At 37.7% G+C, this 27,107-nt stretch overlaps 2 protein-coding genes across 4 annotated transcripts in view; one reads left to right on the top strand and one right to left on the bottom strand.

Moving 5' to 3' along the window:
- adam28 (ADAM metallopeptidase domain 28) overlaps positions 1 to 3,796 on the top strand; it is a 31,595-nt gene extending 27,799 nt beyond the window's left edge. Inside the window, exons 19-23 of the mRNA XM_041786759.1 lie at positions 582 to 675; positions 800 to 905; positions 1,004 to 1,085; positions 1,173 to 1,268; positions 2,708 to 3,796. Of these exons, the coding sequence (XP_041642693.1) occupies positions 582 to 675; positions 800 to 905; positions 1,004 to 1,085; positions 1,173 to 1,268; positions 2,708 to 2,740 (411 nt within the window). The 3' untranslated portion in view covers positions 2,741 to 3,796. The remainder of the gene's footprint in view (positions 1 to 581; positions 676 to 799; positions 906 to 1,003; positions 1,086 to 1,172; positions 1,269 to 2,707) is intronic.
- Positions 3,797 to 8,592: 4,796 nt separating this feature from the next.
- ppp3cca (protein phosphatase 3, catalytic subunit, gamma isozyme, a) overlaps positions 8,593 to 27,107 on the bottom strand; it is a 55,590-nt gene continuing 37,075 nt past the window's right edge. Inside the window, exons 7-15 of one of the 3 annotated variants that reach the window (XM_041787172.1) lie at positions 26,092 to 26,231; positions 23,782 to 23,859; positions 23,609 to 23,703; positions 23,393 to 23,518; positions 22,625 to 22,702; positions 20,896 to 20,980; positions 19,608 to 19,705; positions 14,458 to 14,484; positions 8,593 to 9,773 (exon numbers count right to left, since the gene is read on the bottom strand). In XM_041787172.1, coding sequence (XP_041643106.1) covers positions 9,613 to 9,773; positions 14,458 to 14,484; positions 19,608 to 19,705; positions 20,896 to 20,980; positions 22,625 to 22,702; positions 23,393 to 23,518; positions 23,609 to 23,703; positions 23,782 to 23,859; positions 26,092 to 26,231 — 888 coding nt within the window. In that variant the 3' untranslated portion in view covers positions 8,593 to 9,612. Of the gene's footprint in view, positions 9,774 to 14,457; positions 14,485 to 16,270; positions 17,822 to 19,607; positions 19,706 to 20,895; positions 20,981 to 22,624; positions 22,703 to 23,392; positions 23,519 to 23,608; positions 23,704 to 23,781; positions 23,860 to 26,091; positions 26,232 to 27,107 lie in introns of those variants that run through there. The other 2 variants (XM_041787173.1, XM_041787174.1) reach the window with 2 other exon arrangements.

The following is a 27,107-nucleotide window of genomic DNA, read 5'->3' as shown; positions in this document are numbered from 1 at the left end:
ATATCTTGCAGTGTTAATTTCGCCAACTAAAACTATGATTAAAACTTTTCGTCAACAGCCTTTTTCCATGACAAAAACTAGACTAAGACTAACAAAAATAGATCTGTGATGACTAAAACTGAACTAAAATGTACTGTAGTTTTCATCGGACATTCAGAATCCACAGTATTTCTCTACTGGTGGTAAATCTGTCAAAAAACAATGCAGCTGTACCTCATCTGTCCCTCAGCTGTAGAAAGCAGGGACCCCAGGTCTGAGAGTGCATAGAACATACTAACATAATTTGGTACCAGATTTAGGCAAGAAAATAAATGCTTGGACTAAAAGTAAAGACTAAATTGTGAGGATTTTTTATCGACTAAAATGTGACTAAAACTAAAAGACATTTCGTCTAAAGACTGAGACTAAGACTGAAATTAAAAATAGCTGCCAGAATTAACACTGATATCTTGAATAGATGAAGAATAGATAAAATTAGGTACTTGCCAATTTCCCCTATGATGCTACTGATGCTACAATGTGCTGTTTTCACACAAAATTATGGCTCCTGACAATGAAACCATTTCCTCCATGTTTATCAGGTGTGCAATCACAGAAGTGAGTGTCAGTGTGAGCCTGGTTGGATGCCTCCATCTTGCACCTCGAAGGATGAAGATTCAAATCCTCTCTCTATTGGTTAGACCGACCTTCTGCTGTCCATTCAACAGAAAAGTCTAAATTACTTACAATATCGTTTCTGTGTAGTTAATATTGAATTCAAGTTAACTGCAGTTAACTTTGTCTCTGTTTCATTTTACAGGACCAATCGTTGCCATTGCTGTAACGGTCATACTGGTGGTTTTAGGCATCATTCTTGGAGTGGTAGGCTTTGTTTGGAAAAAACGACAAAGTCCCATTTTGCCAACGTAAGTTGACGTCTTTTTTATAGCATGGCTCTGTTTCTGTTGACTCACCATAACAAGTTTTTAAAAGCCCATTTATTAAATCTCTCATTTTATAACAGCACACTCAATAAGAGGACGCAGCCAGATGTGCGCTCTACTAACATCCGAAACACAAGAATGGCTCCAAGTCAACCAGTGCCAGTATGTTGGATTATACGGAATTACAGTCCCATTGGGATGTATCATAAAAGCTTTCTGTTCAATTCCTAAAAATACTTTTCATTCTAGGCTGGAAGGTCAAAGCCCAAAGGAGCCCCTCCTCCACCACCCCCAGCAGCAAACAGACCTAAACCCCAGGGGCATCCTTACACAGCTGCACGCCAGGTAAATCTCATTACTCAGATGTGATCCCCTCTCTTATAACATACAGTGACAATAAGAAGTATTTACCCCCTTGTGTGTTTTACCCTGTTTTTTTTTTTTTTTTTTAAATCAATCATGGTCAATATAACTTGGCTTTTGACAAAACAAACAAAAAAATGTAATGCCAAAGTGAAAACAGATTTCTACAAAGTAATGTCAATCAAATAAAAATGTAATGCAAAATAAGTGACTACATAAATATTCACCCCCTTTAAAGTGACTGACCTAATTCAACAGAGAGGTCCAGCCAATTGGTGCTTATAGTCTTATAGTAAGTAATGAAATGGGGATCGCCCAAGAGCAGTGAATGAGTCTCAAGTGATTGTAGTATAACGACACCTGTGTCTGGAAGGTCCAGTCACTGGTTAATCAGTATTCCTGGCTACCATTACACCATGAAGACAAATAACACGCTAAGCAGCTCAGAGAAAATGTTTTTGAAAAGTATAAGTCAGGGGATGGATACAAAAGTTTAGTTAAATCCATCATGAAGAAATGGAAGAAATATGGCACGTGTAAATCTGTAATGATCAGGCCGTCCTCACAAACTGAGTGACCATGCAAGAAGGAGACTAGTGAGAGAGGCCACCAAGACACCTTTGACTACTCTGAAGGAGTTCCAAGCTTCAGTAGCTGAGATGGAAGAGACTCTGCTTACAACAATTGTTGCCCTGGTTCTTCACCACTCGAAGCTTAATGAGAGAGTGGCAAAGAGAAAGCCACTGCTGAAGAAAACTCATTAAATCTTAACCAAAGGCATGTGGGAGACTCCATGTTCAAGTGGGAGAAAGTTCTTTGGTTCCACTGTGAAGCATGGTGGTGGCAGCATCAGGCTGTGGGGGTGCGAAAGCTACAAAGAAATGGTTTAAAGCAGGGCTGTCAAAGTTAATGCGTTAATAACGTGCATACTTGCATTAATATTTTGTCCTATATTCCTACATATAAGCCTGACTGAGACCTATCCACACAGACTCAGTATTTTTATTAAACATATTTTTATTATGTCATATTTATTTGACATTACTTTGCAGGGATCTTTTGTCACTTTGGCATTAAAGAGGGTTTTTTTAATTGTCAAAAATGTATATAAACCATGATTGATCTATAAAAACAATAAAAGGGTACAACATCCATGGGAGAATACTTTTTACAGGCTCTATAATTGGCTCAGTCATTTGTTGATTTGTTCTGCAACTGTTGTACCATAATCAGTCATTCCTACAATTTTTGCAAAGAGGAAATAAATAAAACTAGTTCATTTCTGACAGTGTATTTAAGGTACATTTCTACTTTTGTTTTGATTTTCCTCATAACCGTAGCTATTCCAGTTAATTCAATACTTACTTGACCCTCTAGGTAAATTGTATATGGTTATACATGCACTTTTGTTTGTCTTCTAGGCTCTGAGGCCTGTACCACCACCAAAGGTCTGACACAGTGTCACCTACTGGTAACTACAGGAAATTCATTCTGTTCTGCAGGGAGGCTGCTGGCAATCCAAAAATAGTGAATAGTTTTTCAAGAAGTTGTGCAGAGTGTGGGAGAGAAAAACAACTTCTAATTTTTTTACTTCTGCTACACACTGCAGGGTTTTTTTTTATTACATAATTCATTTTTAAAGCACTTACCAGTTTTAGTACTGTAATGTAATGTTTGTAAGTTTAGGCTTCTAAATTTAAAAACAACCACTGAATGTCTTAAATGTGTGGTTATGCTTGTGCCAGCATTTTAAATGGTTTTAAATGTATGCATTTATTGAAAATGCTACAAAAAGGGAATTCAAACAAGGGTACTGCTGAAAAATAGTCTTTTAGATTTCATCCACAATATCACACTTATTCATTTTCCTTTTTTCCAGTATTATCAGTGCACTTTAAGATAAAAAAAAACATTTGTTCTGCTAACAGGTTTTCTACTTTTGTGACATTTTTATAGTTGTACATATATATATATATATATTGTTTTTTGTTTTTTTACATTTTTTTTTCTATAACGATCTATTTAAGTCTAGTCCTGTAATATCTTTACTAGCCCTTATTAATATTTTTGTTCTTCTCTGTTATCTGTTCTGCACCAAAAAACAATTTAATTCCTTGGATGTGAAAATGTACTTGGCAGGAAACCATGATTCTTCTAATTCTAAAAGGAGTCTTTGTTGAAAGAAGACAATGAAATAACTGAATTTCAAGAATTCATCATGTTACTTTCTGCAGGTTGCAGGTAAAATAATTAGAAATCATCATTTTTTTCTGTTTGATTCTACACATGTCAAAGCAGTTTGTAAACCCATGTTTTTAAAAGTGCTGTACAAATAAAGTTATTATTATTATTATGTCGGGTATTCAGACTTTACAAGTAACACACTGCTTTAGACTGAATTTCAGCTTTATAATGTTGCTTTTTTAATGTTTTTTTAAATTGCTGTTAATGCACGCTAGCCACACTTACACTTGGCTTATGTAAATGTGCAATTTTCACATTAAAAGAAAAAAAAGGACAGATGGCATTACTTTTTTTAACGTTACCCTCTGAGTGAATGGGTGTGTATTAACTTTAGTCAGCTATACATTGAGGTTTGGTCAATATTTTAACCCCTTTGAGTCCAACAACAACAATGGCTGACAGTTCATGATTATTATTTCCTTCTATAGATACATTTTTAATGTTATGTATTTTTTTCAAGAGTAGACACCTTGGTAGGTAGAAAAAAAAGGCCAAAGTTAGAACTCAGATGTATCTCAGCAGAAATTCCCATCATCCTGAAAACAGATAATCTCCCTGCAACACCTTAATCTTTACAGTGGGTTACAGTTGTACCAGAATCAGAGAAAAACTATGATATATATAACAGTCTTTTTTTATTTAGTGTGTGGCCTGTGACAAGAAACACCCAATTTAAGATTTTTTATTTATTTATTTTTTAGAATTAACTTGAGGTAGCTTTATTTTTATAGATTACCTTTAAATTTCACTCAAAATATAAATTTTTACATATTGTAAGCCTCTCTAACCTCCTAAGACCCTGCATTTACACAAAAAGACATTACATTTTGGCTTCCATACAGCATGGTAACAATTTCTGCTATTAGAATTTTAAGATAATTTTCTTGAATTCTATTGAAGTTCAAGTTATTTGCATGAGCAGTTGTAGAGATTATGCGGTTATATTTTCAGGAATTTTAACGGAAATTTTTAGGGAATTTGCTTGGAATTTCCAAGTATTTTCATGGAAATTTTGGGCTATGTTTGTATATTTCACAAAGTATTATTGGAGCTTTTGGGGGATATTTTATTTTAATTTTTGGGAGCAATTTCATGGGAATTTGGGAACTTGGTATGGATGTTTGGGTGAATTTGGAAATTTTGATACATTTTCCTGAAAATTCAAAAGCTATATTTGTCATTTTTAGCAATTTTGTTTTAATTTTTTGAGGATTTGATTTGACATTTTTGGAATTTTCATGGACATTTTTTTTTTTTTAATTTTAAGAATTTGATTGAAAATACTGGGAAGGGTGGCGGGATTTTTCTTTTTCTATGTTTGGGGGAATTTTCCTTCATTTCATGATTTTTTTTTTTTTTTTTTTCTTTTTTGATGAGTGTATTCATAGATTTTTGGGATAATTTGATAAGAAATTTTAGGAGGAATTTGCTTCAAATTTCGAGGAATCACCCATGGAATTTCAGGGGTAGATTTTATGGGAATGTTCAGGTCCTATAATAAAAATTCACTGTATTGTTTGGGGAATATTTGAAGAAATTTTGGGGTACTTGGGCATATGGGATACTTTCAAAATGTGTTTTCAAATCCTCACAGAAATTTTTGGTAATTTCTTTGAAATTTTCAGGAATTTGTGCAGATTTTGGAAAGCATAAGTTCCAATAAACAGATCCAGGTGGTCCATCATTAAAATGACTCCCCCATCCCTCTCTCAGTAGATGACACCATTTCTTCCAGACAAAAGCTCAGGAGGTTAAAGATGATTCAAATCAAAATAATTCTATTCATATTTGTTTGCCAATTAAAAAGATTTCACAACTACAATTATTAGGCTACAGGTAACCTGTTTGTTGAAAAAATGTTTTTTGTCACATATGTAAAATAGTCTTCTGAGGAGGGAAGTTATTTTTGTACTATTCTCCATATTTTGCCATTATAGTGGTAGAGATGAAGTATGTGCCCACCTGCAACTACAGCTGCCTCTTATTCTAAAGAGATTTTCAATACATGAGAGAAAAACATGGAGAAAATAACAGCAGGACATGTTCATAAGGGGCCCAGTTTACTTTATATTGCTGGGCTAAAATGGGTTAAAAAGGAGAACTTCTCCCAGAGACTGTTACTCAGGTCTTATTAAAGCATCTCTGATCACACAAAAAAACAAGGTGTCTGCAACTTGGTTTTCAAATCACCACAATGCAACATCTCAGAGCTTAGCAAATTTGTTCTACAACTTTCTTGTCAAAAAAAAAAAAAAAAAATCCCTGTATGCATTAGAAATTAACATTTGTTTACTGATGTTTATTCCACTCCTGTGCAGGGCTGCACGGGTCACTTAGTCACAAAACTGCACATGAATTGAAGCTACTTGTTTTAGCATGGGCTTCTCCTTATTAGCACATTAATGACGTTGAACAATAGCCCATCAGTGGTCTCAACCAGTCTTGATAGAAAATCTGCAGAGTCTGAGACTGAGACAAGACCAAGACATTGAAAACATGGTCTTGAGACCAACACCATTCTGGAGTACTACAACACTGCTGCTGTATTATCCCTTTGGACTCTTTGAGAGCGCTTCTTCAACCTGAGATCACAGTAATGAGAAGTACTGGTGATTGCATGGTGAATTTATAAAAAAGCCATTAAAATTAAAAGAGACACTGTATTTTAATTTTATTCTTTCCTTCAAGTGATACAACAACTAAAGATTTCATGGCCTTGCATGACAAAGACGGTACATTTTTCAACCCTTCTGACAGCTATAATAATAACAACATTTTTACATTCTGCAAGATATATAAAAGACCTAACAGAAGGTCAGCATGGTGCATGGCTCATCCAATAAAGCCTTAAAATTTTGACATCACAATTATGAATGCAAAGCCAAATACTTAATCCTTCCTGATAACAGCTCTTAACAACAATATTTTTTACATTCTGCAAGATATATAAATGACCTAACAGAAGGTCAGTATGTTACATGGCTCATCCAACAAAGCCTTACCTTAAAATTTTAACATCACAATTATGAATGCAAACCCATTAACTTATTCCTCTTGAAGCATCTACTCACCAAAATGTTGAACATTTTGAAAATTTAAAGATATCAAGATTAATAGTAAATACACAATATTCTTATTCATGTGTTACTGAAAGAACCCCCGACTGACTCTGTTCACCATCCAAGACCACAAACACTGCTCTCGACATGTGTTGCCAATGTGACATGGCACCTCATTTAAAAATATCACAAGATGAGCAAATCTGAAAAACACTTCACCTTCTTTTTAAGTGACAAAAAGACAACAGAATTACAGTCACGTGTCTAGGCACTAGTTGAGAAGGTTGTATGTCCTAGTAGAAGCTGGTCTTAAAGGCTTTGGAGTACCTGCAAATAAACGTGGAGTTGAAAAAAACAGAAGAGAGTTGAGCAACCGAGTACTTCAATCAAAAGAGAAACACAAACTAGCAATCTCAGCTTGTTTTTAATCCTTCATAATCTTTCAAAGACCACAAATTTAAAAACTGTCAGCTATGTTTGACATGAAGTACTTTTAGGCCTCGATAAATAGCTGGTAGTTTAGCCGCAGTGACTTCCATTGTTTTATCCCTGCAAGAGGGCATGACTCAGTCCACTGAATCTGAGTGCAGCAGTACAGTATATTTTCTGTAGAGTCACTGTTTGACGTGGGTTTCCCTTTTGTGATACTCAGTTTTTCTATTTCAAAAGTATCTGCAATCCTTAAGAAAAATAGCATATTCAGACAAACAGACAACTTTAGGAAAGGTTTAAAACATACTCTGCTTCCATTGTATTTGGAAAAAACATCAAATAAAACTAGCAGAAATCTGTTACATTTTCATAGATGTCATTAATAATGTTTGGAATACTGCAAAGAAACGTTGCACAGAAAGTAAGGAAATTTGTGCTTGTCAAATTATTTCTTTGTTGTAACAATGATGCTTGGCAATACATCTCATACCGCTAGAGAGTCTTTTTATTTCCCTTTTAAATGCTGCCGCATTTGTAAGGAACATGCATTTGTGGGATGAGCAGCAGAGCTGAGTATGTGGGTTTCACCCCTGACAAATTTGCCAAATCTTCTCTGACAAGACCAAACAACTTATTCTGCTGGTTTTCTGCTGTTGCAAATCTGTCTTCTACAGGTTTGCAGGACAATATAGCTGACACCTTTCTGCCCAGACAATCCCGGAAAAGACTGTCAATCTCTGGACTCACAGAGCTGCCAGGAAGCCTGCTATGACTGCTCCTCACCATCAGGTGCATCTGGGCTGGTTTCGGAAACACATGCACTGGAATCTGAACATGTGGAGGAAAGTTATGTTCAGTGATGAGGCCAGATTCTGCCTATGGCAGGGTCAAAATGTGGAGAAGACATTGAGAGCACTATGCCGTTTGCTGCACTGATAGAGTAACATCTTTAGGTGGAGACAGTGTGATGGTGCGGGGCGGCATCTCCCTCACTGGAAAAACAAGGCCTCTCATCACTGAAAGTAACCTCAGTGCAGAGAGATATCGAGATGAGATTTAACAACTAGTGGCAATACCCATATCTCCACAGTCTGGGACCATGGTCCCAGTCCCAGACTGTCCTCCAAGATGACAACGCTCGCCCCCACAGTGCAGGATTTATCAGAGACTTCCTCCAGAATTTGGGAGTGGAGAGGATGGCATGGCCTGCCAGCAGTCTTGACCTCAACCACATTGAACACTCGCGGGATCAGCTTGGGTGTGCTGTTGGTGCCAGACTGACAAACACAACCACGTTGGTTGACTTGCTACAAATGCTGGTTGAAGAATGGGATGCCATCCCACAGCAGTGTGTGACCAGGCTGGTGACCAGCATGAGGAGCTATTGTGGCTGTGGATGGTTCTTCCACATGTTATTGAGGCTCCTGTTTAATAAATGAATAATTTTTTAAACTGCTAATTTGTCTTGTTTCTTCAGCCTTCAATCATCCAATCCACCAAACAAGAGTCAACAGCAGAATAAGCTGTTTGGTGTTGGCAGAGAAGATCTGGCAAATTTTCCATGGGCACAACCCACAATGCATGTTCCTTACAAATGTTTAAAAAGGAAATAAACAGGTTTTCCAGTGACATAAGATTTATTGCCAAGTTCACTTCCTTTTCTTCTGATTGAACAAAAAAAACTGAGTCAGTTTGTACCTCCATGCACAGTACTTTACCAAAGAGCCATTGGAGTCTGAGAGGAAGAAGCTTTCGGGTTTTAAAGGGGATTACTGACGGTTTTATGTTTGAGTAAAGCAAAAAAAAAACAAAAAACACTAGTTGCCATCAAGCAAACACAGGCTAATATAGCTAGCACAGAACAGCCACCAGCAGCAACCATCATTGCTGCTTGAACTGTTTCTTTCAAGTGAAAAGTAAAATACTAAATAGAAATCTTTGGGGATTCATTCAATTGTGGAAAAATGTAGATTTGAAGTTTCAAACCTATCATATTTCTGAGTAGAGGAGTTTGCCCATCAATACATGATTTACTTATTACTGACATTTTAACGGCACTGTACGTAGATCTTCAAGTGAAAATAATTTCTTTTATGATATCATGAAGAATCTTACAAGATTCTAGTGAGGCCGAGAAGTTTCAAACTGTCCTGACTGAACTTAAACATTTTTATACCAAACACACAACAACATGAATTAAAAAACCTCAATATAACTAAATTTCCCCAAGTAGCAAGGGCTCCACCTACAGGTTTCACCTACAAATTATAAAATTCTCTTAATCATGTTGACAGGACTTACATTTACAGTATACATTTGAACAACTGTAAAATGGCTTTATTCTTTCTATAATAATATTCAGTCGTAAATAAATATGATTGGTTTGTCTTTTACAGCTTTTTCCCAGCTCTGTGACCATTTTTATATCTACTGATGTGTCCCCTTCAGTTCTTTCCCACCACTGTGGGCATAAAGACGGACATGAAGAGTAGAAAAGACAGACAGAGATGGATCGAAAAAGAGACTGAGGCTTGGGACTATAAGCCAACAAGTGTAAGTTGTGTGAAATGTGGGGCTGGTGTTTCGATTGCCTATCCATCAGTGCCGTTTTTGTTGGGGGTGTTTGAGTTGATCGTGGCGCCATCTGGCTGCTGGCCGTCTTTGCGTGGCGGCATCCTCTCGTTTATCCTGTCGAGGCCGCGCGCCTCTTCAAAGTTACGGATCTTCCTCGTAGGAGAAAAGCCTTGAATTGCTGCAAGGCAGAAGAGACACCAAAGACAATGATTAGAAGCTTGACCAGGCATATCTGGTGCATTTTCTCTGCTGTAACAACCCTTCAACTTTTCATCAGTGTCAATCAAACTGGATTCCTATTTCAAGCACAAACATGATTGATCTAGCACAGGACAGATGATGTATGAATACAACAAATACACAAATAACAATCACTCCTTCACTGCAGGGAAAGGCCACAAGAAATAAACATCTCACACATAGTAGACTTACGGTAAATGTTGCACAACAGCGAAGAAACCAGACAGAAAAGGTGAGAAAAAAAACTTTTAAAGGTGCAGATACTCTTCAGTCATCAACTTATACAGAGAATAAACACACAAAAGGTGAAGGTGAAGGTTCTGATTTCCTGCTGCTTGCAGCACTGGTAGTACTCTGGATGGCAATGCCCTTTAGACTTATATTGACCTTCCTTAAACTCATCTCAAGTAATCCCAAACCAGAAGTACTTGCACAGCTGCCTTGGTGAACATACAGACTGTAATTTTATATCAATGGTTAAGAAAAATTTACTGTAAAAAACAGAATTTGATATTACGAGAAAAAACTTTCAAATAATCAGAAATTAGTGTGATGCTGATCTTTAAAGCTGTATTGAGCCTGGAAAGGCAACTACTTTTCTTCCAATTTTGGGTCCTAAGTCTAAATAATATAATACAATTCTGTAAAAATCATAAGTCAAGATTGTCCTCAAGAAAATAAGAAAACTAATATCAAAATGATTAGAATGGAGGTCACTCAGTATGCATCCAAGGAAGTCTGGAAATCCCAAATGTTGATCTGTTTTTGTGCACAGAATCAAGAAGATTTGTCACTTTAAGTTGAAACCTTGACTACAGCTGACTTTCAGTTTCTCTTGAATTCATACACAGAGGCTAATGCTACAGTCTAAATAAATAATTCTTATTTTTATGGTTTGGGTTTTGCTTTGATATGCATTGTCACCTGTGAGGCCTTCTATAGAGAGGTGTGTGCCTTTCCAAATTATGTCCTATCAGTTTAACTTATCAAAGATGGGCTCAATAAAGGTGTAGAAACATCTCAGCAAAGATACAGAAAAATGGGAGGAACCTTAGAGAAATAGCAGGTGTTTTTTACAAAGGGTTTGAATACTTATGTTAATGTGATATTTTAGTTTTGTATTTTCAATTAATCTGGCAAAACAATTTAAGATCAGTTTTCACGTTGTCATGATGGGGTACTGAGTGTAGATTCATGAGAACAAAATGATTTTTTTTGACTAGCATAAAAATTTTTAACAAGCAAAGGTGTCTTACTACTTTCTGAATGCTCTGTTTGTTTATGGAGATAAATGGCCATCAGATTACAGCTGATAGGAGCCTGGGTCATATTACAGAGTGTCTCTTTACAGACTATTTTTCCTGCATACACTAGAGTCGGATTATACCTGATAGGTCACTACTGCTTGGACCACAAAGCACTAGACATACACGACAAACAGAAACCAGAACAGGACTATGCATAATCTACTTTTTATGTGGAATCTGTATTTAGAGATATAACATCAAACTTTGCTGACTGGACATACCATCTCTTTACTCTGTCTGAGAGGTCATATTCTACATCTGCTGTGCTCTGCACTGAGGTCACCACTACTAAATCTTGGCACAATGAGCTATTCTCATAGCATGGCACATTTAACAGACTAACAGCCAATATAACCTGGAAGGTGCAGACAGTGTAGCAACAGCAACATGGCATAACAAGATTAGCTTCTGAAAATATCCCCGGCAGGGATGTCCCTGGTCTTATCCTAGCCAGGTCTTAGCAGGCTTTTCTCTTGGTGGTGAGCCATACTTGGCATCATGTGAACACAGTTACGGGAAAGTATGTTAGTAGTAAAAACATAAGGTCCAAAACCAGATACATAACTGAGCATGGCCATATGTCAAATAAAAGGCCTGGGTTGAGTAATAGTGGATAACATTTTCTGTCTACAAGCACTTGTTACATGTCATGTCTTTACACCACCCTACACAGTTACTCTGAGAAAAAGTTCCTCTTTTGTTGTGTTAGTTTCATTTGAAAATGCCTATAATCATGCCTGTATCATGAACTTCTTCTTCCAAACCCCCTGGATGCATGTCAGTAAGTTATTTTACTTAAATATTTTACTTTTTAATCACTGCTCCTGAAATTCAACACAAAATAGCTGAAAAAAGACACATAAAGCTAAACCTGAATTTAAAAGAAACTTTAAGGTTCTTGAGAACAGTCATTTTAAGTCTTACATATTTAAAGGTAAACAGAGGCCTCTACTTGCTCTTTATCTACATCTTCACTCTCCTCATTTACAGTGGCAAGAAAAATATATGAACCCTTTGAAATGATCTAGTTTTCTGCATTAATTAGTCATCAAATGTTATCTGATCTGCATCTAAGTTACAAGTTTAGACAAACACAATGTGCTTAACCTAATACCATACAACAGTTAGAATATTTAAAGTCTTTACTGAACAAAGCTATTAAACATTAATATTGCTGCTGGAAAAAGTAAGCGTACCCATAGGCTAATGACTCCAAAAAGAGCTAATGGGAGCACACCTGAAGTCCAATCAATTATACTAGATTTGGACTGAGTGTAGAGCTACTGTGACTTAAACAAAACTTCTTGACTTTGCTCTTCACAATAAGCATCTGCTCATGTGAACCATGTCTCGCATAAGAAAGGTCTAAGATGAGCTTCAATCAAGAATTGTTGGAGTGCAGATGGTCGAGTGGTTTAATCGGGTTCGAATCTGGCCTGTGGCTCTTTACCGCATGTCTTTCCCCACTCTCTTCCCTGTTTCTAAATCTATCCACTGTCCTTCCTCTGTCAAATGAAGGCATGAAAAAGCCCAAAAATGAATCTTAAAAAAAAAAAAGAATTGTTGAATTGCATCTCAAAGACTTTAGGTATTCACCCGTCCACAGCTAGACAAACTGTCCACAAACAGAGACGATACAGTACTGTGGATACCCTCCCCAGATGTGGGTGCCCAGCCAGGTTGGCTCTATGGGCAAAATGCAGAATGCTCAGAGATGCCAAAAAAGGAACCCTAGAGCAGTCTTTCTCAACTGGTGGGTCGCGGAGCAGTTTTCAGTGGGTCGTAACTAGGTGTCTGAAAAAAAAGGTGGCAAAAATCCTTAAGTCCATATTGGACATGCATTGATATCTTTTATTTTACCCTGTTTTACGGAGAAATTGGGTCAATTCAAACATTTGATCAATATTTCAACTAATTTATCTCCTCTTCTTGCAATAAATGGCTACTTTTCTCATAATAATTAAGTAATTTCACAAGTTCTCTGGAAAATTTGCAAAAAAAAATTGACACATAATCATGGGGAAAGAAGATGTCAAATTTGTCAGTTTTGTCTGATTTCTTTTTTTTTAATCAGGTGTTTTGGTCCAGTCTTGCCCTAAACTCCAACATATTCAATTCAACACGAACTGTTGAACATTTTTATGAAACTTGTGTGCATCTGTCGTAACACAGATTGGTGGGTCCTGAGGCCGGACCAGTTGAGAACCACTACCTTAGAGTAACAGCTAAAGGCTTAAAGGAATTATTGAAGCAATCAACATCTCCGTTCATACACTAAAGGCTGAACAGGCACGGAGTTCATGGCAGGACACCATAGATGAAGCCGCTGCTTTCTGGAAATACTTCGCTGCAGTTTGCCAAGGAGCACCTTGACACTCCACAATGCTACTGGGAAAATGTTTTATGGACTGATGAAACTAAGGTTGAGTTGTTTGGGAAACATGCAGCACTATGTATGGTGTATAATGGTATGGCATACCAACATGAGAACATCATCCCCACAGTAAATGGTGGAGGGAGCATCAGGATTTGTGGCTACTTTGCTGCCTCAGGGCTGCTCACCATCATCGAGGGGAAAATGAATTCCAAAGTCAATCAAGGTATCCTACAGGCTAATGTCAGCGTGGCTGTCCTCAAACTGAAGCTCAGGAGTAGATGGGTGGTACAGCTGGACAATGACCCTAAACATTAAAGTAAATCTACAACAGAGACAATCCACCTTTTGGAGAGGCCCAGTCAGAATCCAATAGAGATGACTTGGAATGACCTCGAGAGAGCCGTTCACACCAGACAGCCGAAGAATACGGGTGAGTTGAAGCAGCTCTGTAAGGTCGCTTAAAAACACTTGGTTGAGGTTATGCTGCCAAAGGTTCAATTAGCCATTAAATCCTGAGTTCACTTACTTTTTCCAGCAGCTATACTTGTGACTTAGATGCAGATCAGCTCACATTTAATGACCAATTGATGCAGAAAACAAGATCATTTCAAAGGGTTGATATACTTCTTGCTTGCCACAGTAGTCTGTGTGAATTATTTTATTTTGTTACAACTCAAAAAGACATTCCTGCAGAAAAAAAATTCAAATATATATTTGTGGACAGATTTCAATCCCCTTATTTATTTTACCCTTTTGGAACCTACTCAAGGATTTTAAACATGCTTCTAATGTAGGAGTAATCAAAACATAACTACACAATCATTTTCAACTCTTCAAAAACACTAAAACAAAGAAAAGGGGATACATTAAAAGAGTGGGGCTGTGTTTAAAACAGTGAACAACACACAAAAAGACAAGAGGCACATAGCCATCCATACCTTTTGCTTTAGCTGCCTCGACCGTAGCTATTTTAATCAGAGATGTGGAGGGGACAAAAAGAAGTCATCAAAGGCAGTCAGAGACATTAAATACACAGTTATATCAAACTAAGTCTTATGTAAAAACCAGGGCAGACAGGTGGTAAAAAACACTCGTGGGAGATTCATCATGGATGTAAAAATCTCAGCGGCAGTAAAAATGTCATCTCAACATGACAGTAGGTTGGAAGGCTGAGAAATTCATTCTGTTTAAGAATCAAAATAGTGTTGGTGCTTAAAGTAATGAGGTCTTAGGTGAGGGGGGGCTAAGCACTAAGACTCTAAGACTGTGGAGAGATAAGAATCAGTGAGAAGGCAGAATGACAGTTCTTTACAGGGTAGCCTAAAACAAATTCTAAGAACACATTCACACATTAAATTCTGCTAAAAACTGCTGACATTGCATTTTTTATCTCAAATTGGGAGGAAAAAAATAGAATTTTTATTTTAAGGGAGATGTTGAAAAAAGGATGAAAAATTCCATCATTTCTTCAACTCAGGCCGGAATGGCAGAGACTTTCTCTGTTTTGACACCACATGCATACCTTCTATTCAAGGTAAAGAACTTGCAACAGCTGCAATTGTAGCTAAAACAGTTTTCCACCTTTGCGGTGCTTGAAGATTTGCACTGTAAACTGACTCTTCAGACAGCTGAATGTTCACTCTTTTTATCATTCTCAGTAGTGCTTTAATTCAGGGGCTACCTTTAAAAAATGACATGCTAAGATGAAAACAAACTAAATGAATCCAAAATGTCTGACAAAAAACAGAATCAATTGCTCACTGTTGTTCAAAGCTGCAGTGCGAGGGAATTCTTAGATAATGACATTCTTCAAAGGTCACTAATACGTTTTTTCCTTTGATTGCTTTGCAACTTCTGTGAGACTCCAGCATGGCAAAGCGTGACTCCCAGCGTGTCCTCTGATGGTCAAGGACACGCACTGACCTTTAGATCAAAAGGCTAGTAGCCAGCTCCAGGTGACAGGATGCCTTTCACAACCAACCGTCCAACAGTCAAGCCCCAAAAATGTCTACTACATGTGGGAAGGCTTCGGCAAACTTTAGTGAGGCAGATATCATTGATGTAGATGTACATTATTAGCCCTCCTATGAAAATGTCATCTTTTACCTCCGCCAAGGAGGTTATGTGATCAGGTGGGTTTGTTCGTTTGTTAGTTGATTAGTTAGTTAGTTAGTTAGTTTGTTAGAAACATAACTCAAAAAGTTGTAGACAGATTTTCATGAAGTTTTCAGGAAATGTCAGAAATGGCATAAAGAAGAGCTGATTAGATTTTGGAAGTGATCTGGATCACCGTCTGGATCCAGGAATTTTTTTTAAAGGATTCTATACTATTGGGAGATAGGGCTAATGGCCGAGGTCTGTGCTGTTACCACTTTACACCAGGAGAAAGCAGACATGAGTAACTTCAATCCCAGCAGCATGTTTTTGGTGTGTTTCTATTCAAAGCTTTGGAGTTTATAAACTTCGAAAGATGCACGCCCAGTCGAGGAAATGAGTCAGAGCGTAACAGAGAGAAAGACAGCAATCTGTAGCAAGAATACTCACAATGCTGGGAGGAGTAGAGGTATATTCACCCTCTGCCATGACTTCCAGTCATCCAGTGGGACCATGGGTGCATCTGTTGACACCCATAGCGAAGCCAAAGCTTTGCCTCACCGTGTTTCCACCCCACCAGGGAGGGAGTAATTGGCGAATGCCGTGGTGGGGGGCACATGGGGACAGAGTCCAGGAATTTTTTAAAGGATTCTTCACTATTGGGAGACAGGGCTAATGGCGGAGGTCTGTGCTCTCCGACTGCTTTTCTAGTTTCCAAGTATTTCCCAAGTGTTGTGAGAGCAAGGATTTTTTGACACAGCTTTTCCAAACATTCTAGTTTTATTTTAGATGTTGTCATTATTTTACTTTGCACACAGACACAGAATTATTTCATAAAAAGCTAAATCTACGAGGGGACAAAATTATCAGCCCCTTTTAGGACTGACATTTTTTGTTGAGCCATTGCATTCTGAAAGAAGATTTTGAAAGAAAATGTCAAGCAGTCAGCAGCAAAACTGGGTCTGGGTTGTTGCGTTGTCTTCCAACAACCAAAACCTATGTGGCTCCTGGTGAAGAACTACCTCCAGAAAACCAACGTGAACATTACCAACTGGTCTGTCCAAAGCCCTGACTTGAATCCACCTGAAAAATCTGTAGGGAGAACTGAAGAGCAAGGACAGTGCCAGAAAACCATCAAATCTGGAGGAACTTGAGCGACTGGCCAAGAAGAATGGGCAGGGATTCCTCAGGGGACCTGTCAGAGACTCAATGAAAACTACAACAAACAACTGCAGGTTGTTATCCCGCAAAAAGGAGACACAACTGACTATTAGCACCAGGGGGCTTATAATTTAGACCCTAGTAGTTTTTGTGAAAAAAAGCTAAATAATATAAACATCTACAATAAAAATAGAATGTTTGGAAAAGCTGTGTTAAAAATCCTTTGCTCTGTTAAAAGCATTTTAAAAATTCTGGGGAAAAATGGAAGTGTTCATAGGGAGGCTAATAATTTCATCCTCATCTGTAGGTGTTTTAGGTGGTTCACATTAAGGACCCAGGCTGAGATCCTGATACACTTGATACAAAGTCCAGTTTATTTGATGAGTGTGAATATAATCATACCATACTTCGGCACCATGCCTGAGCCCACTTGTGGATGAGATGTTAATGTAACCATGCCTGAGTACAGTGTACAATTCTTAACCTGTCTCTTTAAAAGCCATCATATCCACACAATATGGACCCATGTCATCCTCTGAGCTGCAGGGTTGATGTGGGAGTCGGAGGAGGGTCATCGTTGGCATCTTAAAAATAATAAAAACATCTAAAGAAGCCTTTATGTGGACTTGAAAATCCACATGAAGCATAAACAAATATCTGAGTGACTGCAATGGTTGTCTCTTCTTTCTTCTTCTTGGTGGATTTGAAAACCAACAACATGAGTATTCCTCACCTACTGTATTGGACTGAGTATTTGTGATTCAAATTTGTGAATTTGTTGGGACAGTGGGTAAACTGAGACAGGTCCTGTGATAGGAGACGTGATCCTTGAGTCCACTGTTCTGTCGTACTGGTCAGCTCTCTATAGCTGCGTTTCCACAGGTGGGCCAGTTTGATGGAGCTCAGTTAGGTATGGTTTGGTACAATAGTTTGTTTTTCCATAGACACCCGTACCCTCACTTGGTGGGTGGGTGTAGAGGGTATGCATGTGACGTCACAGGCAGCATGAGTCTGCTGTTCCAGCCGCTCAGTTGAAGAAAGTTTGTACTGGTGACAGGAATCAGTAGAGAAGCAGTAAAGAGCTTTACTTCACCTGGAAATGGCTGTTTTAATAACTACATCATGACTAAGTTAACTGCAGTCAGTACAGATCCTCAGATGATGGAATATTTCATATAAGTGTTTTCAGCCGTAACGGTAGGTAATTAAAGACACAAGATGAAGTTACGCCATTACAGTAAATACAACAAGCATTTAGATGATGATGAATATAATCTGAACTCAACTTCATTCTCCTTCCTCTTACCTTAAAGGAAAATTAAGAGCTAAATTCAAATCAGCCATAAGGTAAAATTATATGCAAGGTTGCAAGCCATCTTAATACAGTGGATTATGTTTTATAGATGTATAAATAGTCCTGTGATGTCCAATCAGTACAGCTGGTTTTATATGGAACAGACAAAAAATTGTCAAGTCCATCAATCAATATCACAGACTGAATAAAACAGCTTCTGTAAACTGACCTTGTTTCTATTTGGTTAAATACTGATGTTATTTCTGTGAACATTTCATGAAGTGAACGTATCTGACGCTTTAACAGTTTATATAACACAATATAAAAGTTGAGAGTTGTACAGTAAGAATTTGTCACATGAAAAATACACTAAATGTTTAACTGCTGTCAAAATCAAACAAGATTAAGTAAGAAGTCCCAGGAACATTGCTTGTTTTGAAATAGGCTACAGACCAAAGTTTTACAAACAGATTTAACAACCATAGAGCAAGCTTTTCACCGCTTACCTGTAGTAAAATAAGCAAATGAATCACTGAAAGATGGAGAATCAACTGATCTAAAGCTTCGTACTGACAGAACATAATAATTAATTCAGTTTCGCATCTATCACTGATAAAGGGGATCAGGCTCTACTTTGTGCATGTGAAATCAGGTCCACATAAATGTCAAGAAACCTGATTTACGGTCAGGGATCAATATCCACGGTCCAGGAAACAGCATGGATCTCTGAATAGTCAAAATATCCCTCATTCAAGCAGATAGTCTGTTTTTCACCCAATTTTACCCACTCCTCATGGAGCAGACAGCTGGGTTTTGCAGCTTAGCTGAGCAGTCATGTCGCACACTGAAAGTGACATCAGTGCAAACCCTCTTTTGTTTGCATAGCTCCACCTTTTATGTACTGACAGGTAAGACTGGTACCCGTCTGGAAGGGTGCCGAAAAAGTGTAATGGTATGGGTCGGTTAATTGAGAAAATTCCAACTTTTGATCATGAAACACAAATAAACACGTACCTTGCTGTACCAAACTGATCTGCTCAGTGGAAATGGCCTATATGCCATTCAGACTATTAGGAGTCCAATTTTAAGGAAAAATAACTTTAAAGGCCCTGATGCCTCAGTTTCCCCTGATATGCATTCACGGGATTTCCACCTTATTATACAAAACACTAACTAGCCAGATAGTTGTTCAAAGAAAACAGTGGGCTGGGATTGTAGCTTGTCGTTAACCCTTCACAGCATTTTCTGAGGTGCTAAGATGGATGAAGGTATGTTTTTCAAAAAGGTCAGGATCATGAGTATTTTACCTCCACCTTTTCAGTGATGTCTTAAGGTTCGTTGTGTTGTTATCCAATATTGCTTGTATAAGCTTAAGGACAACGTAACAGCGCTCAGTGTGTCAGTAAAACAAACAAAAAAAAGAAATCCTAAGACAATTACAGAGGGGGTAGGAAAATTCCCAGAGATTTGTAGGTCTACTAAAGGGCAATTCCACAAGACAATTAAAGAATGGGGTTACCAAGTATTTAACACACTTACCAGTTTGTAAGGTTTGCTTTCCTCCTGACAACACACCCAGAGGAAGAGTTCCTGTTGGGGTCAGGCCTTTGAGTTGTAACACACTTTCACTCTCCTCCCTAGTCCACAAAAAAAAAAAAAAAAAAGTCAATAGATTACATCCCAGCAAGCAAGATGAACACCTGGTGGTTACCAGGATGCTCGGTAACCAAAGGTCAATAGCTGAACCCTCACTTAATATTTTATCTGAACCCAGTCAGAATCAAAAATGATAGATAGCATGTTCTAATAGCCTCCAAACAAACAAACCGTGTCCTGGCTCTGTAATTGAGCAATTTATCCATTTTAACGGCTAAGGGAAAAAAATTCCAGGGATTGCTTACACATGTTATATTTTATGGCATAGTTTAAATTAAAAAAAAACTTCCATTTGAATCCATCAGTTTCAACTAAATATTATGTGTTAGTGTCTTAAGTGAAATCTACAAATGGGGGGAGGTTATCAAAGGTTTTAGCTGCAAAGTTGAACATGGAGCAATGCAGTAATGACTGCAAGACAGATAAATAAAGGCCGTTAGACTCAGACCTGAATTCAATGTATGGTAGAGGTAACCTCACTGTGGTAACAGCCAACAGTTCTGATAGTTACACAAAGTCTAAAGCAACTAAATTAATACACAGAGGGTCCATAGGCCCTGAAGTGTAAATTAAGGACTCATTAAAACCTTTAACAGGTAATTTCTTAGAAAAAATTAACCCAAATTCACTGCCATACCAGTAGGAAATAGAAAGAACAATGTATGGAGTATTATGAAAATCCTGGTTTAAACTGAATGGATTGGACTGAAACTGCACATAAATGTAGGCATTAATATGTCAGGACTTTTTCAATTAAAGTAACAACTGTGAAACTATTTGTAAGTTACAGTGAATTCATTAAGAATTCAGGCCCATTCCCTTTTTTCAGTTTGTTATGTTTCAGTCTGATGCTACAGTCGAAAAATGGGATGCAAATTCACTTGATATGTTGCTAAGGTCCCTCCAGTTTCTCTAGATCTTTGCTGAGATGTTACTTCAACTTGATTACAGTCCACCAGTTGTAGATTAAATGTACTGAACATGATTTCGAAAGGCACGCACCTTTCATATTAGACATATTAGGCATATGAGGCTTTGAAAGTCTTTTTCTCATCAGCCTGAAACATCCCAGTATATTTATACTAGACCTAATATGAGGAGGGTTTCTTCAATTTGATTTGTTCAGTCCGAAAGAGGGGTAAGTCAAAGGCAGAGAGCGATGATAACAGACCTGAGGACAGAGAAGACTCTGGCCATTTTCCCTACAGCACGGATCTTGTTCCGGATGACCTCCTTGCGCATCGCTGAGGTTCCACCTAGAAAAAGAACAGGCCAAGAATGTTGTGTTAGGACACAGTGTGCAATCTCCATTATTCAGTACTGCTTAACCCAATATGTTCCTTACATATACTATATGAGAAGACTCGCCACATTAATTTTGCTTAAAACAGAATAAACTTGTAAATATTTTCAGGAACGATATAAAAGTGCATCTCAAAAAATTACAGTATCATGAAAAAGTTCATTTTTTTCCAGTGATTTACTTCAACAAGAGAAACTTTCAAATATTTGAGATTCAACTCATACTAACTTTTTTTGTTTTAATCTTGATGATTACAGCTCACAGAAATCCAAATTCCACTATCTCAAAATATTTTAATTTTCTTTAAAAGTCCAATTTGCAAAGGTTTCCTGAGCCTTCATTCTCTCGCTAATGTTTAGTACCCAGAACCAGAATCACGAGGAAGGACTGCTGACTTGACAAATGTAGGACAATCCTTCCTTCCACAAGGAGGGTAAGCCACAGAAGGTCACTGCTGAAAGGCCAGGCTGTTCTCAGAGGCTGTATCAAAGCAGATTTATAGAGAGCTGACTGGAAGGGAAAAGTGTGGTTAGAAAAGGAGCACAAGCAACAGGGAATCAGCTTAGCCTTCAGAACTGGACCCTTGCTCAGTGGTCCAAAGTCGTGTTTTTGGATGAAAGTCAATTTGGCATTTAATTTGGACATCAAGGTCTCAGAGTCTGGAGGAAGATCAGAAAGGTACAGAATCAAAGGTGCTTGGAGTCCAGTGGTTTCAGTTTCCACAGTGAGTGATGGTTTGAGGTGCCATGTCATCTGTTGCTGTTGGTCCACTGTGTTTTATCAAGCCCTGAGTCAACACTGTCAGCAGTCTACCAGAAGATTTTAGAGACCTTCATGCTTCCATCTGCTGAGAAGCTTTATGGAGATTCTCATTTCCTTTTCCAGCAGGACTTGGCACCTGCCCACAGTGAAGTCAGAACTACCAGAAACTGGTAGACTGCTATCAGAGCAACCTGAGCTTCATAACACCCCAGCAGTGCCACAGACTGACTGAGACACTATTACTGAGTGATAAATGAGCATGATCTCCTGGAAGGTCAACATTTCTGTACTACAAATCCTTTTTTGGACTGGTGTTTTGTTAACTTGACATGCCAGATGGATTTGATTCACACAAATCCATACAGCATGTGGGAAAAGGCAGAGCCTTTGAAAAAAACTCGGAGGATGATTGGATGAACGTCCTGTGTGTTACTGCTCTACGGGCCAATCAGAGCAACAAAACATGTGACGTCGTTGCTGCTACTGAGGTGCACGTGTGCAGCTACAGAGGAATAAACTCCATATAGAACTGCATAATGCGAGCCATGGCGACTGTAGACTGTAGTCTTGAAATATTCAACTTTGTATGAGATGAATCTTGAAATATGGAAGTTTCACTTTTTTGTCTTAAATCACAGGAAAAATTAAATTTTTTCATGATATTCTAATTCTTTAAGATGCACTAGTTCACCTTTTAAAGTGTAAAATCTTTGTTTTCCCTTATTGTAGTCAGTATTGTCCCTTATACCTGCAAAATCCTAAGAACTCATAATAACAACAACGTAGTGCAGGCTGAAAAATTCATTCTCAGTAAATACTTTTGCCTCCTTCTTACCTTCATAAAGGTCGTCTCCCTCTGACATGAGTTCATCATCAGAACAAATGTTCAGTACATTCACCAACATCTCTGTTACTGTGGGACAAAGAAGACTTTAATGGTAGGGACTGATCGTATTTATGAATAGAAGAGATAAACTTACATCTAGTATTTAAAATGTGTCTTGATGTCTCTTCTCATTACAAACATTTAAAACCTTGAAGTTCAACATGCTGCTAAACATCCTCACAAAAATTTAACTTTATGGAAGACCCTTAGACCCGATTATTTCCAAAGTACCATTGTGTAAAATTTAATAAAATAAATTGGTTTGCATAAATGAATTTGAAACTGATGTTTTATAAAGGGCTTAATAAACAAATGAAAGCAGGTAGGCAGTAAAATCCAGTCATGTCAGTAGAGCAGACTGAGCGGTGGTAGAGTTTCATTTCAGTAAAGCCTTTCTCTAAGATTTTTGTTTCACATGTGGACATTTGTATGAGCACTGTGGCAAACAGTTTAAAAAAAACATTAAGCCACAGAAACATCATGACAAGATATAAAATAAAATCCAAAACTGTTTTGATACATTTACACTTAATGGCGTGTTCTTAAGTTATATTCAGTTCTTTTGGACTTTACTGCAACTTCATCATCTGTGTTTCAGACAGAAAACTTTACTGAGAAATGATTCAGAGTAAACTGCTTCATTTGAGAATTTACTCTTATGGCCTTGCAGAATAAAAAAAACATTTAAAGAGCTCCTGAGCCAATCAAACCACATACCTTTCTCCCCAACAAAAGGTAAAGACCAAGTGAAGACATCCATAAAGTTGGGCAGCCAGTAAGGATGTGGGGAGCAGTTAAACTGTCGAATATTCATCACGTTGTTCTCATATTTTAATACAGCAGCTAGGATTGACAAGTTTGAAACATATAGGAAAGATTTTAGGACCTGATAAAAAACTTACAAAAATATGATTATGATAGACAAAAACAGACCTTTGTTGTTGTAGACATCAAGGTAATTTGGGGCTGAAAAGATTGTGATTAATGAAGGAAAGCCTGTAGTCTGACTTTTTCTGTACATCCGGTACCTGTTGAGCCAAGAAGAAAATAACTCAGGTAACCTGTTTTAAGCAGTGAAAAAGTTACTAAAATATAACCCTACTTACCCAGCATCCTGTGCTTCATGAGCTCTTATTACTGACAGCAGGTTGTTGTTAACCAAAAAGTCACAAACTGCTGAGTAACTGGGGAGAAAGAGAACCAAAGATTTGTAAAGGCTTTCCAAAAACAAAACAAAACAAAAAAAAAAAAACAAAACAAAAAAAAAAAAAAGAAACGGCATTAAGGTTCAAGTTTAATGGTTTATGAATTAACCACTTGGGTGATATTTTTCAGGCCAGAGCAACTATGTGTGAATCCAATTTTCCCCTAATTACACCCTAACTACATACTTGCTCTTTATAAAAAGGGTTTATACAGTTCCTATAAAAAATATTCAGCTCCTTGGGTGTTTTACCCTTTTATTGCTTTTTTTTTTTTTAAATCAGTCATAGTCAGTATAATTTGATTTTTTAACATAAAAAATCACTGCACTGAGTCTGTGTGGAGAGGTTGGAAGGCTTGCACATCTGGACACTGCAATTTTACCCCATTCTTCTTTCAAAACTGCTCAAGCTCTGTCAGGTTTGACAGATTGGGCATAAACAGTCCTTTTAGAGTTCAGGCACAGATTCTCTAATGGATTGAGGTCTGGGTTTTGACTCAGATACTCCAGAACATTCACCTTGTTGTCTTTAAACCATTTCTGTCTAGCTTTTCTCTGTATGCTTCTGGTCATTGTCTTGCAGGAAAATGAATCTTCTCCCAAGTTCTCTTGCAAACTGAATAAGATTGTCCTCCAGTATTTATATTTTGCTGCATTTATTTTACCTCCTACCTTTACAAGCCTTCCAGGGCTCACTGCTGAGAAGCATCCCCACATCATGATGTTGCCACCACTGTGCTTCACAGTAGGGATGGTGTGTTTATCGTGCAGTGTTTGGTGCCCGCCAAAGATAGCATCTTGTCTGATTGCCAAAAAGCTCAATTTTGGTCATCAGACCAAAGAACGTTCTTCCACTTGACCCGGGAATCTCCCAAATGCTTTCTGGTGAACTCTAGTTGAGATTTAATGACTTCAAAGAACCCAGGCAACAGTTGTTGTCTGCAGGGTCCCATCTCAGCTGCTGAAGCTTGTAACTGCTTCAGAGTAGTCGTAAGTACTTGGTGGCCTCTCTCACTAGTCTCCTTCTTGTACGGTCACTCAGTTTGTGAGGAAGGCCTGATCTAGGCAGACTCATTTTTTTGTATCCATCCCCTGACTTAAACTTTTTCAATAACCTTTTCTCCGAGTTGTTTGAAGTGTTCTTTTGTCTCCATGGTGTAATGGTAGCCATGAATACTGATTGACCAGTGACTGGACCTTCCAGACACAGGTGTCTTTATACAACAGCCACTTGAGACACATTCACTGCAATCAGGAGATCCCCATTTCACTGATTGTGAGATTGCTAGCACCAATTGTCTGGACCTCTGTTGAATTAGGTCAGTCACTTTAGAGGGGATGAATATTAATGCAGTCACCTATTTTGCATTACATGTTTTTGTTTAATTGACATTTCTTTTCACTTTGACATTAAGAGGTTTTTCTGTTATTTTTTGGGGTCAAATAAGCTAAAGTACATTGACCATGATTGATTTCTAAAATCAATAAAAGGGTAAAACATCTAAGGTGCTAAATACATAGTAATTTTTTATGGGCACTGTGAATTGCTTACATGACACAAACTTGTCAAATGTCTTCATGTTTAAATCAGTTTTATAAAAACATCTGTGGCAATGTCTATTCAAAAGTGTACACTTAAAACGCAGACAAAAGCTTGAAAAGCTTCACCATACTTAAAAGGATGTGAAACATGAAACTTAAATTGTTAGTTCTTACATATAGACATGCCTGAGTTTTACTGAAGTATACTTAATAATGTGATCCATTTATTTTCAGAGTTAGAGGTATTCAGTTATTTTGTTTTGTTGAGTATTTAAAAGAATTATTATCACTTATATTCCAAATAAGTCCTACTAACTCCTCACTGTAACTAGAATTAGATGGTAAATGGACTTAAACTACTGCCAGTATAGCAGGGGATGAAATGTGGACACTTCAATATGTGACTGCAGAAGCTTGGGAAAAAACTGTCCCACCTTAAGGCTGAGTTACAACCACTTTTAATGCTGATTCTCAGCTCAAAATTAGTGAGCTCCGTTACATATCCCACTTCTGTGGTAAAGACCAATGTTCCACACAAATAACACTCAAAATCACACTGAAAATTGTCAGCGTTTTCTGTGAACTAGCTACATTTGCCATCATTCCTGGAGCTAAGTAAAACAACATTCAGATTTAAGTAAAACTACAGAAGAAGAGATAAATACCATACCTGAAAAAGTAAGAACACCCCCTGACTGAGTTATGGTTAAAGTGTTCAGATGTCTTTTCGCTGCCATAGTCCTCACCAGGGTCGGCCCAAATCAGGTCACACATTGGCCCAAATGCAGGGGGCTCTTTAAACCTGTCTAACTGTTGAGCACAAAACACAAACATAAAAACTCCCCAACTTCTTATAGAACTCACATAAACTGATGGGAATAGGTAAATAGTATTAGGACATGATATTGTTTTTTTTGAGAAATTATTGTTTTACTTCAGGTCAATACAAAGAAATCAGGAACTCAGGAAAAAGCAACAGAAAAAATAAAGGGGGTGCACATCTACATTTGGCTTATCTGGCTAACACTATATTTAATAAAGAAAATGACATACTTCATCAATCGCCAAAGCCTGGTCACACACAACACAATTTTAAGCCTGGGTCATGCACTGAATAGAGGCTCACTGCAAACAGTTATTTGTCTGACTACGTTGTAGCCTTATTTGCCAGATTGCGTTGTAGCCTCTCAGACCTCAACAGCAGAATCTAAATAAATAAGTGAAGTAAAATAAAGCCATTTTAACACATAAACTGAATTTAACTGAAAGAGAAGCATATAACCTTATGTGTCAAAACTTTGTAAACAATCTCCTACACAGCGTCTACTATTTATTTTGATGAGAAGAAGGAGCAGAAAAAGCCTCATGGACCATTAAAAGCATAATTGGCACCCTAAATTATAGAGATGCTGATTCGTATGGGACTAGAATTACCTGTGGACCGCTGTGTGTGTGATGAAATATGGTTGGTAATTTGCCCTGAAATTTCTACACTGCAAGTTACAGACATGGTAGATTTTTACGGGATTGAAAACAGATGTCCTGCACAATTATCACACATTACCAGAGGTGTTAATTATAGTCCATGCGAATAAGGCATTCAGTTTGAAAACCGTGTAGTGTGCCGTCAGCAATAAGGAGATTGTTACTGAACATGACAAACAGGACCTTCAGGCCATGCACCAG

Source organism: Cheilinus undulatus, linkage group 5 (genome assembly GCF_018320785.1).
Source record: "Cheilinus undulatus linkage group 5, ASM1832078v1, whole genome shotgun sequence".
In the NCBI taxonomy this organism is placed as follows: Eukaryota; Metazoa; Chordata; class Actinopteri; order Labriformes; family Labridae; genus Cheilinus; species Cheilinus undulatus.
Note: the sequence above shows the minus strand (reverse complement) of the source record. Positions and strands in the feature narration are given on the sequence as shown.